The sequence below is a fragment of the Triticum urartu genome, chromosome 7 (assembly GCF_003073215.2).
Source record: "Triticum urartu cultivar G1812 chromosome 7, Tu2.1, whole genome shotgun sequence".
Taxonomy (NCBI): Eukaryota; Viridiplantae; Streptophyta; class Magnoliopsida; order Poales; family Poaceae; genus Triticum; species Triticum urartu.
In genome coordinates, this window is record NC_053028.1 from 184717179 (window position 1) to 184730021 (window position 12843).

Genomic DNA, 12843 nt, shown 5'->3' on the forward strand with positions numbered 1-12843 from the left:
TCGTGGCGCACTACTCTTCTGTGGTAATAGTCAATTGTGGCAATAAACTATGACCACAATCCTTGTTTTTGTGGCATTTGGCATGTTGCCACGACCGACCACACTTGTGGCAATAAACTATGGCAACAATCCTTGTTTTCCTGGCATTAGACATGTTGCCACGACCCACTACACTTGTGGCATTAACTTATGGCAACAAATATTCTAGTCATCATAACAGGAAACTGCAACATACTTATTTTGGTGGTGATAAATAGGTATCACAACAGGTAAAATCTTTGTAGCAAGAAACTATTGCGACAATTTAAACTTTTCGTGGCAATACTCTATTTCAACAAAACTTACTTTGGTGGCGCCAAACAGTTATTGCATCGCGCAAAAAATAGTGGTGCCAAACTATTGCGACAATATAAAGTGCTCTGTTGCAGCATCCTTGTGCAACAAAACAGGTAGGCATAGCGACTGAGATATGATGCAACACTATTTATAGTGGTGCTAGCATGTGGCAACCGAAAGTGTGTTCTGGTAACAGCCTATTGCAACCGTAAAAAATACAGCCTTTCAATTAGAATATTCAAAACCATACATATAATATGTAAAATCATAATTCTCATAGCAAATATCAATCAAATGAAACTCAAATGTAATTTAGCCATCCTAATTAACTGCGAAGACTAAACTTTCCGTGATCTAGAGTCCAGTCCAGCTAGTTCTTTGGATCCTGCAATCAAGAAATAAAAAAATCTAGTTAATGAGTTGAACATAACATACAACAACTATCACTAAACTAACTGGACTAATACCGTGTCATCAAGCATGTAATTCAGGGATCAGAATAATTATACAAGTGTAAATGTGTAAAGCATAAGCACAAGTACATCTACTAAAAGCTTCTCCTTTGAGAAAAAACATTGCTTTATAACTTAACGGTGCTGGGCTGAATCACCCAAAGCACAGGCAGCCACAAGGGCCGGTACACCGGCCTCCCGTTCCTCATAGTTGTTAGGTCCGTACATCCTGCCAAGACAAGTAAGCTCATGAGCAACAGAGTTTGCCAAGCGACGACATACATTTATTTCATAATAAGAAAACCATAATTTGAGTTGGTACTTGGTATCCTCAATAACAGCAGCATAGGCCGACGAGTCCACCTTATTGATATTCAGTGCTTCCACCAGGAGTTGCGAGTCCATTTAAAAAACAACCCTCACGACCCACATATCAGGGGCAAGAGATATTGCACGGGACATTGCAATGGAGTCAGCAGTGAAGGCATCACGCCCATGCTCATGACATCCTGCTCGTGCATACAGAACAATTATACAAGTGTAAATGTCTAAAGCAATTTAACCCACACCAAGATTCTATGCATTATAGCAAATGCTAAACAATTTACCAGATGTGGGTTGTCCATGTTGGTTTTTGTATGATGTTATACTTTCCATCCTTGTTAAGAGAACAGAGTCTTTCTTTCCTGCACACAAAAACAATCATGAGACTTAGCATTAACAAAGCATTGATGTTGTGCACCATTCAGATAGGTGATTATGAAGTAAGGATGTTGTGTACCAGGAGCATCGTCCTTAAAATTCATCATTGTGCCCTTGTGTAAGTAAAGCAGACATAAAATTTTGAGTCAATTTAAGAAAAAACGCAATACGTAAAGCAGGCATAAAATCAAATCAGTTTAACAAAAAAATAAAAGTATGAACTATTTATCCGTCTGTTTGAAAACTGCCAGGCTCCTATGCTTACAGACCATGGTAAAGTGAAATCTGAAGTAGAGCTAATTAGAAATGATCATACATATCCCTCTTAAACTTTCTTGGTACAACCAGTTATGTTCCAAGGTCACTATTCTCTTAATGGTAGAGATTTATCCAAGCATTCTTTTGTTAAAATTCTACAAAATTGAGAAGCTGAAGATATTGGAGAAAGATTAATTCCTGAACATATTGAAGAAGCTAAAGATATTGTACTGAGTGTGCACCCAAATAGTGCGGTACAGCAAAAGATGATATTTTTCTTCCATTCATAAGGAAAAAGGATGGTTCCTTGACTACTAAATTGTTGGTTTATGTTCGGCAAAAGTTGCCACCATGACACTTTCTAAGCTAGACGCCGCAATGCCCACAATGCATTTTCTTGTGTATATTTAAAAAGTCTCAACATGCTTGGTTTTAGGAGTATGTATATATGTATATAATGCATCAAATAAGATCAGTCTTGTTCAGTTGTTCTGTTTAAGCAATTGCCAAGGGGAAAGGAAACCAGCCATGATGATTGAATACATTGTCCTAAAATCAGCTGGTACAAATGATATTCAGGTGAATAACAGGATCATATTCTCTCCATGAGGCAAATAAATTGTATTAATGTAATATGCTATCAAACTCCAGCAAAGGGCCAACTTCGAAAATAACTATTTCTAGTCAGGTTCAGATGGTACAAAGCAACAATCTCTTAGGCAGTAACTAATGGAACAGTGGGGTGATTTCATTAAATTACTAACTTGTAGCAACATGGCAACCTATATAAAAACATGCAGATGGATGATGGAGCAACTCTGCGAAAGGGACTAGAAACCTTAATTTGATTCAGAGGTCAATCTACCATATTCAAATGTTAGAAATAGGACAGAACTATCCAGGAGAATATACTGTGAAAGGCACTATTTATCCCTTTGAAGGAAGAGTATGATGAGATAGTACATGGTTATCAAGATTAGCTTTTCAAATGACTGCAGACGTTCCTAGTTGACATAAAAAAGCTGGAGAGACTGAATCATACTAACAGCATCTATGCAATCTAGGGTATGAATCAGAGATTCCTCGTACGTATGTAAATAACTAACACATAGGGCATAAGGCAGAGGATATTTTTTTACTCTACCGGGAGACACCTCCGTGGTTCTACTGGACTATATTTCTTGAAGTAGTGCCCATGGTTTGGGGTTCAGTTTGATCTGAATATGTATCTACACATATGCAAATAGAATGGGGTGTGGGATGGATGGATCGGAAGAGAAGAGACGAGACCTTGGAAGAGCAGCCGTCCCCGTCCAGTCCAAGACCTTGGATTGGGAGGAAGCTCCATGGCCATGGCGGAGCAGAAGCATCTCCGACTAGGCCCTTGACACACGGGCACGGCCGCGTCGTCGGAGGCGCGCGAGCCCTGGGCGACCGTGGCAGATGGATCTGGCCGCCACTCGATCTGGTGGTTCGATCTCCCTGCGTCTCTTCTCTTCTCTTTTCTGCGGGGGAGGAGGGGGGGGGGGAGAGGGCGGGGGCATGGGCGGAGGCGAGGTCTGAGCGTGGGTGGCGGCGCGTCGAGGGGGAGCTCGTGGGGGAGGGGGATTTGAGCCCGAGCAGGCATTATCACGGCGTTCAACACCGAGGTGGTGTCGTGCTTGGTCCAGACACAAGATTGATGGGCAAGGAGAACTCCGTCGGCGCCGACGCCAGACCGCATCGCTGCCGCCGCCGGCATGACCAAGGATACGGAGACGCGGCCCACGTCGGCGGGCGCAGAGGATAGCGAGGAGGTCGAGATCGGGGAGGACTGGAGGTTATAGGAAGGGAGGAGATCGGGAGGAATAACCTGACTCAACTGTGGTGCGATGTGTTGACGCCGGCAGCACAGAGGAACCGGGGACGAGAGGTCAGATCCAATCGCCCGTGAAGACGCCGTGGAAGTTAACTAGCGGGAAGGTTAAATATAGGCTATTTTTTTGTGGGAACAAAGACCCTAATTTGGGACCTTTTAGCGGGAGGTTAAAAATATTGGCGTAAACAACACATCACACCTAAATTAGTGGTGGGAAAGTAATTTTTTTTAAAAGTAATTATTTTTGGAGGGAATTTTCTACATTGTAAATATATTTTGAGATGATGGGAATACTAAAATTTGTTTGTAAAAAGTTATATCGTGGTGAAAAACCACCAAATCGGATAATTGTGAAGGGGTGATCCGGCGCCCTTCCCTGTAACGTTCTCGTCGTTGATATTTGTATAGTCATCGCTATTTGAGGAAGCCAATTAATGAATGAAAAAGAATTTTCCGGTTTAGGCCTCTTTTGGTTCATAGGATAGGATTATCATAGGAATAGGAATCTTGTAGGAAATGAGATGACATGTATCTCAAATCCTATGAGTAGGAATAGGAAACAAGATGTCATTTGGTTGACACCAAAGGAATTTTTCCATTGAGTCTAGGCTCTTTTTTATTTTGCTATGAAATGTGGAGGATAGGAACCAATCCTATGTAGAAATAGGAATCCATTCCTATGAACCAAAGGGCTCTAAAGGAAAAAATCCTATAAGAATCCTATCCTCTAAAATTCCTATGAAATTCCTCTAAACCAAAGGAGGCCTTAGTGTAAAACAATCATCACATACATTGAAGCAACCGATACAAACGGACGCCACACACACCCCAAGACAAGATACACGAATGCAGGGCACCGTCACACAACCTCAACGACTACCAAACACCTATAAGATGGTCAAAAAAGAGATCTATTTAGAGCCGGCGGAGACCACTAGCACGAGGAGCGATCATTTTGGAAGATGTGTGATGGATATGCCAGACCGAGGACTCCAAGACAATGCCTCCAGGAAGGGCACGACCACGAACGTCACCACTGTTCGATCCGAAGATCAAGTTTTCACCCGGAGTAAGACAGAAGGCGTTGGAGGAACACGACGTCCGCAGACGCCTTCACCGTCAACCAGTGTGCACGGACTGGGTACCAAGGAGCTTCAACCCCTCCGCCGCAACCCCGGTCTGCCAACCACCCGTAGCCAATTAGGAAGGTGTTGTTTCATCATGGATCTACACTTATGTTGGGATATGTCAAAAATTTGTGCCTTGGTCAACTGTTAGTCAAAGCAGCAAAAAATTGTCCAGTTCTGAACTACATGTCACAGAAACCTCATGTGACCTTCACTTTAAAACTATTAGGTTATACTCTTGTCTCGAAACATAAATACTGTTGGGATGGGTTGGTGAGACGGTCGATCTATGCCAGTCTCGATCTCACATTTCGATCTTGAGATGGGGTGATCTCAGCATCTTTCACTTTACCAAACAATTCATCGAGGGTTTTGTCCACATCAGAGTAGGTCCAACAATATCATGTTGTTTTTGTTCAAATGATAAGCATAAAGATTCAATTGTGTAAATTAAACAACCCTGCATCGTGACGCCTTTACTTGTCGGATCCGTCCTACATCGGATCCACATGCAAGGGGGCGAACGAGCCCTGTTGCCGCCGCCACTGGCACGCTTCACCTAGTCACGCCCTCCAGCAACGGTAGGGGAGGGGATGAGCGGGATGCGGGGCGCTCGAAGATCGTGATGTTGTTCTGCCGTCGTGATGACATGATCTGGCTGATTGTTGACCCTCTCGATGCCGTCGTGATGGCATGACTACTTGTTAGGATCGTGGCAACATAATGTAAAAGCTATGCACTAGGACATTGCTTTTGCGTCTCAGATTTAAAGTGTTGCCTTATATTTTGTTAAATGTGACGTCTTAGCTGTGAACTTGGACCTGGTTTACGTAAGTGCAAGCTAGTAGTAGCTGGTACGAATGAAGAATTTGTTTTGGTGCTGTGCATAAGTCAATCCGTGTGATTGTCTTTGCTGTTGCTCCTTGTTGGAGTATCATATGGAGTATGCAAGTTTCAAACTTTATAATTGTGCATGTATAAATCTAAAATCCATGTTGACTCCGGCTCAGTCAGCTAGGAAGGGTGTTTAGCAGGAAGGGGGTGAAAAAGTAATTCCTTTTGGAGGAAATGTTCACAATAATTAAATAAATTGGAAAAAATTTATTTACTAAAACAGGATTTCCCCCTCTTTGTATTAAAAAGCAACCAACACTGATAACATCGCAAATCCTAGAGTGAGCAGCACAACAAGCCCAAATGAAAAAAGAAAGAAAGAAGAAGAAACAAATGCCCAAGGGGCCCAGATTTGGGCTGAGCGGGCGCCGCCAGACCCCGTCGCCGCGCCACCTCGCCACCAATGGCAACGCCGCCGCAGCTGATCTCCTGGGCGCCGCCAAGACACACCACCGCCGCGTCGGAATGCTGTCGCCTAGGGACACCTCTTGGAGGCGTGCCATCCTGCGCCGGAACACCACCTAGAGGGGAATGGCCAAGGCCACCTGCGTCGGCCGGGCCAGGCCCGGAGCCGGGCGCTAGCGACGGCGGCGGGGAGGGAGGGCTTGGGGAGACGGGGCCGGGGCGCTGCTGGTCACTAGAGAGAGGGAGGGGGTATGTGTGTCAACTGCCAATATATATTTTAGCGAAATATGAGAATATATGCTGCTAAAAATAATGTTACAAAAAAATACGTATTTGTATGGGTGGTGTAGGACGTTGATACATGTTGATTGTTACGCATCATCATCTCCGGAGTGGATGGACAGAGAGCTTGGAAACGGAGCGCACGGGCTTGAAAGCTTTCGACGGAGTCGCCCCCAGAGTGGTGGGAGACGAGTTACCCTGAGCCTCGATAGTGGCGGGGGAGCTTCGATGGTAGGAATCGGATAGCCAGGCGACTCTCCGGGACACGTGGACGATGAGGGGAAATTGGCTGGTGCTGGACCCCGGGTTGTACTTGACCTCGGGCCGCGGTCGTCATGCCGACATATGCTACCTACACTACTTAAGTAGGTAAAAATATGCAACCAAATTACTATATAAAAATCAGTTTAATTTAAAAAAATGCAAAAATAATGAGGCCATTTGGATTTGTGGTTTAAAAGTTGCAGATAATCAAAGTTTGGTCAAAGACTTGAAGGGCCACGTCATATTTTATCTCACTTTTAAAAAAAGTAATACTTCCTCCTTTCTAAAATCTTAGGCGCTTAACCTTTTTTTTATTAAATCCCACAATATTAGTAGTAGGCGCATAAGCCTCCCAACCCGTGTTTTTCTGATGTATGGGTTGTTTCTGCTAACTATCGCTAGTACTAGATTCACCTGCCAAAAAAATCGCTAGGCGAACCAACCTGTGGTTGAGATGGTTAGGTGGACAGTGGTATCCCCAACCCACCAGGGTTCAAATCCTGGTGCTCGCATTATTCCTGGATTTATTTCAGGATTTCTGGTGATGCGCTTTTAGTGGGAGGAGACGTTCCCGTCGATGACGAGGCGCCTACGGTGACTTCATAAATCTCAAGATGATATGTCGGCTCAGTCTCTCGGAGGTGCTCATAGGGGTAGGGTGTGCGTGTGTGTGTTCATAGGGATGAGTGTATGCGCGTGTATATGAGCCCTTGTGTCTGTACTGATGCTCAAAGAAAATCGCTAGTACTAGATCGGTCCTATTCTGTCACACCGGTTTCTGCTAACTATCGCTAGTACTGGAGTATATACGCTATCGGGGTCGCGCGATGTATCAGACGCGTGTTCCGGTGGGTTGCGCCATGCGAGATCTCCTCCCCCTTTCCTTCGATCCTTTTTTTCTGTTTGCTTCGCTCCTTCGGTTCCGGAGGGTTGCGCCGCGCGAGATCTTCTCTTTCCTTTCCACGCGCCAGACCCTGGTCCTAAAAAAACCTACCCCATAGCGACCCAAGTCGTACCTTGATCCCCTGTTCCACCACTGCGCGAGCCGAGCGCTGGCCACATCATGGTGGCGCGACGAAGCAGCCCACGCCGGCGCCTCCCAGCCGCTCATGTCTCACTCTAACCTTGCTCCGCCACCCGCCGCTCGGCGCCTTCCGCCCGTCGGCCTCCTCCTCCTTGGATCTCGGCTGGTTGATCCTGCCCGTGGGCGCGTGGCTGGACCGCCCGACACCTCAACTCCGGCGCCAAACAGACCTGCCATCCTGCTTACCTGCCTGGAATTCCCGTGCGCTTCAGAGCAACGCCCTACAACAGCTCTCCCCTGGTCAGCCCCTCATGTTTCCCTCTGTATTTTTCATTGCAAGTGCAGCAAATTTAGATTCAAAATACATCACATGGGTATTAGTACTGCACTATACATACAACATAAGGATGCTGATTTTAGTTTGAAAGTAGCAGACTAATTTTCCCTTGCTTGCTGTTTTATTGGTATGTAGAACCACACATTCGTGGAGGTCAATAGCATAAAGGTGTGCTATGTTCTTGAGCATGAGTTAAACAATCTGGTTGTTAGTTTTCAGCCGTGAATATTCATACTGAAGCTCATGGTTACTTGTGCCGATATTTTGCCAGGAGATTATCATATTATCCCTGAATATTTGTACTGAAGATCACTTGTTGGATGCATTTTTAGATGGTCTTATGTCTGTAAATAGCTATGCAAGAATATTGTTTCTCATGGAAAACTGTTCCTTTTTACTAGCTAGAATTAGACAGGGTAGTAAGACATAAGAGGTTAGTTGGTTGGTTTAGTCAACTTTGAATTTATCAAGAGTGAAAATGTTAACCACCAGTATACGCACAACATGTCACTAAATTCTGGCTGTCTGAATGTTATCTCCTGAATTTCAGTTATCTCTAAATATCACCAGTACATACTTGGCATCAGTCGGTGTACAAGTATACATAAATAACATCAGCACATGAATTTCACTATACCAATACTCTGAATCAGTGAAGAATCCCTGTGTTATCCAAAATCCATGTGTTATCGATGTCACTGAAATGACAGAAAAGACTTCCTGTACATCCACATTCATTCAAGTATTTTCTATAGATCCACACTGATTCACGTGCAACAAAAGAACTAGTATTTGTCTATACATCCACATTCGTTCTGTTACAGCAAAACATCAGCAATTTCTCTGTCAAAAATCAGCAAAATATTCACATGAGTAGTTTTGGCGCATGGATGCAGCGCCGCTGCCGCTTGGTTTCCCTTGTGAGTGGGCAACATCGTGTCGCCGTCGCATGGATGCAGCGCCGCAGCCGCTTGGTCTCACTCGCCTACTCGCGTGTGGGTGTAGCACTGGGTCGCGGAGGACGCTACCGCCCGGAGGCATCACCATGGCGTCGGGTCGTAGCTGCGTGGGGCAAGTGCTGCACTGCCATCACATGTGGTCAGTACCAGACCGCGGTCGCGTCGGGGCGCTGCCGTGGCCTGCGGGTCGCCGTAGCTAGGGGAGCGGTGCCGAAGTTAGTCAACGTTGAATCGCCGTGGCGTCCAGGCCTCCCTCACGGCTGGAGAAAAAGCTGGAAGGGGATAATTTCATGTCACATGTACTACCATGTGACAATAATACTATTTCTTGTTCCATCAACCAAATTTTGCTTTACAATGTATAGATAAATTTTGCTTTACCATGTGACACTAATACTTTTATGTATGTATCCCTATTGTCTTGTCTTATGATGCAACTAGTGATGCTATTGACTAATGCAGCTACTAATGCAGATGTTATGTTTTTTTAACAGGACTGGCTTTACGGAGATAAGGCAAAAATGACACGAGATAAGAGCTGGATGGACAGGGAAAGAGATTTTGTTGAGTGGTAAACTGGAATGAAGGATTTCTTGAATTTTGCTTTTGATGGTGCTCACCCAGACTCAACAGCTCAATGCCCATGTAGGAGATGTTTCTATATTGTTCAGAAAAAGAAAAGGGATGTTCCCGAACTTTTTTGATGGTTACCTACAAGTAGTATCCCTCCTGAAGTTTAATCTGATGTGAAATAGGTTCAAACAAGGCACCCCTGTATAGTGTCATCTGTTGTGGCAAATGGGAACAGAAGCTAGTGCCCATCACTAACAGTTTGGTGATGAAGAGAAGAGAAGAGTAGTTGCTGTTCTTTTAGTGATGTTGCTATTTTGACAGTGATGCTATGTACAAACTATTGCTATGAACTTGTGGTCTTTTAGTGTTGTCGCTCTTTTCATTACTTTGCCATCAACTTATGGTCTTTTGTGTGAACAATGTTTACAAGTATGGCTGCGGAAACTTGTGTGTTGTCATGTTGAAACATGAGTTATATATCTCGCTGAGATGATTTCTTATATCCTACTAAAATCTTGTGGCATATGTCATTATATATATCTTGATGTAATGGCGTTGATCTGCTGATGAATTCTTGCTGGAAATTAGGCTGGGATACAACTGTTATGTTGCTCAATTGGTGGCTGAAGAGTTGTTTAAATGGAGTCTGGGAGTGTTTAAAACAGCTAGTACGCATCCTTGATCAATTTCTTTGTTTAACACATAATTTGATATGGAATCTCATTTTTTTTATTAACAGCACACATAAATACATACAATCACATCAAGCAAGATATTGAAAAATTAGGAAGAGAATGTGAGGATTTGTTGCTCAGTGCTCACGACTCACCTTTATGAGAAGGGCACTGAGCTTGCCGTCTTTTTGGTGTCGAGGACGACGTTGCTACCGGACAGTGGCGGATCCAGGACCCAGGCCGGAGGGGGCCTGGGCCTGGGGTGTGGTGATGAATTACTTCATCGATTGCAGCAAATTGCGCACTATAGAGGCACTGTAGCAGCCTGGGCCCTGGGTCCGCCCCTGCTACCGGAGGAGGTCACTAGGGCGAGTGGAGGAGACCCTGGTGGTGCAATAAACCCTAAAGTGAAGGGCGTCCGCGAGTGTGGGACGCTTCGCACGCGCGTAAGCTAGCGTTCCTCCAAGTTGTGGTGCCACCGATGTCCAATTTGCAAGATATGTGACTAAAATGCAACTTAGGTGCAAGTTGTGATGCCTAATGTGTTAATACCTCTATAAACTAGTACGCCCCTTTAATGAGATCCTGAGAAATAGTATAATAAATAAAGGAAAAAATCAGGAGCACTGTAGAGAATATCGTTGCAATATCCTGCTCCTTTTTGGCAACACTAAATGATTGTTGCATCATGTTGTACATATTACCATGGATGTTGAATTTGTTGCAATATGTAGTAGTTACTGCAACACAATGAAGGTGAGGCAAAAATTCACCCTATTACAACCAATACATGCTTTGTTGCAATATGAAGCCATGTTTTTTGCAACAGTACCTATGACTAGCGCCACATGTCAGAATTGTTGCAATATATGTCTAAATATTACCACAAAGATGTACTTTGTTGCAATACCTAGCCTTTATTGCAACAAGATGACCAAGTCACGCAACGGGACGGAACTATCGCAATATCACTACCATATTACAACACTGATGCATCTTGTGGCAATACATGGCTTCTATTGCAACAAAATGAGTACTTAGCGCGACGAAACAAATTGTGGCAATATGTAGAGCCTATTACCACAAATTGGAATTTTGTGGTAATATAGCTTTTTATTGCAACAAAAGATAGTTGTAGCAATAATTTTTGTTGGAATAGACCGGAATCCTTGTAGTGAGGGGTGCGCCGGAGCTCTCCTTCCACCAGCTGGTCCGCTCGTTGATCCTTCGGCGCTCCGCGGCTCCGATGTCAAGTGACTCAAGAGCCGATACTGAACGCTGGGCGGCCTGGCCGGCCAGGATGGCGCTGTCTGCCCAAGAAGACCTCAACCCCACGCCTCAGGCGGCACGCACACCGCCAAACACCACGGGGCATCGGCGGCGCGGTCACTCACGCTCTGCTCTGACTCCATGACAGGCGTGAGCTGCTGTAAGGGACGCAAGATACGCCACGATGACGACGCCGCACACCCGGAGGGAGCAGGCAAACATGCGGGCTGCGCTCACGGTGGCGCGGGAGTTGCGGCGGTGCCGGTTGATGGAGAGCGGCCGGGATGCACTTCTGGAACGCGTCGCCGAGCTCCTTGTTGTTGCCGGGGCCTTCTCCCTCATTCGCCGGAGCTCTCTGCACTTCTCTCTCTCTCCAACAAACTGAAGAAGAAAGGAGGAAGACACAGGTACAGAGAGGACACGGGATAGTTCCACAGCGCAAGAACGCCGTCGGGAAACCACGGCTGTATTCCTTCGAGCACGTACTCGAGCCACATCCGCCACACCGGTTACAACGATCCCCGCAGGGCTTAAATACCTGGGCCACCGCAGGAGCTTGATCCCCACGCCCCTGCCCACCCACGCGCCCCGATCGGCCTGCTCTGGCCGCGTCCTCGCCGCGCACGTACATGAATGAGTCGCCCCAAGCCCGCACGATCTCCGCGCATGCCCTGCGGAACTACCTACGACCTGGCCATGTACACAGGTCGGATATAGGTCAGACTATGGCCAGACCATGGCCATACACTGGCCAGACACACACACACGCACGCACGCCACACACCCGACGCACCCAACATGGCCAGCGCGCGCCCGATCGTCGCCGCGGCTTACTACGGCCAACACTCTCCCCCAAAGCCATGGCCTAGAGGAGACCGACGTCCTCGACGCTGCCGTCCGCCCGTAGCATGCGCTCCGCCGCGCTGTCGATGTCGTCGTCGTAGCTGCCACCGCCCTGACGTCGCTGCCGCGCCTGCCACTGTGCCGCCGTGCCCTTCGCGAGCAGTCCCCACGTCCTCGCGCTCCCGGCCAGCGCTCCCGCCGCGCACATACGCGATCTACGCAACCAGGTCCAGCGCCTCGACGCGGTCCACTCCCGCGGTCCCGACGCGCCCAGCTCGTGCCCATACACGCGCTAGACACGCCCGACCCGTCGTCGCGGCTTATTCGCCACGTTCCGCATGCCTCCAGCTCGCGCCATGATCGCGCTCCGACGCGATCAACGCGGCCGATCCGGCGTGTCCAAGAGCTCGGTCTTCTCTCTGCCGAGCCACACTGCACCACCGCAACCTCTGCGCAACCACGCAGGTCCGCTGTGGCCGACGCGCTCCCCGCACGCATGGCATCACCGTGCTCCGCCGCCATACGGGACGAGCGCCATCACCGGCGAGCTCGTCTGAACCCGATGCTCTGATGCCAATTGTTGTTG

The 12843-nt window shown here is 46.7% G+C and overlaps 1 protein-coding gene across 14 annotated transcripts; it reads right to left on the reverse strand.

Annotated features, from left to right (window-relative positions):
* Nucleotides 1–518: 518 nt before the first annotated feature.
* On the reverse strand, nucleotides 519–3701 carry LOC125520775. Of its 14 annotated transcripts, none has more exons than XR_007288820.1 (5): nucleotides 3039–3693; nucleotides 1397–1474; nucleotides 1152–1297; nucleotides 947–1017; nucleotides 519–721 (listed from the first exon to the last, which is right to left on the reverse strand). XR_007288820.1 is itself a non-coding variant. In XM_048685792.1 (4 exons), exons 1-3 carry the CDS (start codon nucleotides 3487–3489, stop codon nucleotides 1194–1196), a joined length of 633 nt encoding a protein of 210 aa, XP_048541749.1. In that variant the 5' UTR covers nucleotides 3490–3693; the 3' UTR covers nucleotides 519–1017; nucleotides 1152–1193. The 14 variants fall into 14 exon arrangements, 1 of the variants encoding a protein (XP_048541749.1); XR_007288819.1 differs by having other exon boundaries at nucleotides 929–1017; XR_007288816.1 differs by having other exon boundaries at nucleotides 879–1017.
* Between the last annotated feature and the right edge of the window lie 9142 nt (nucleotides 3702–12843).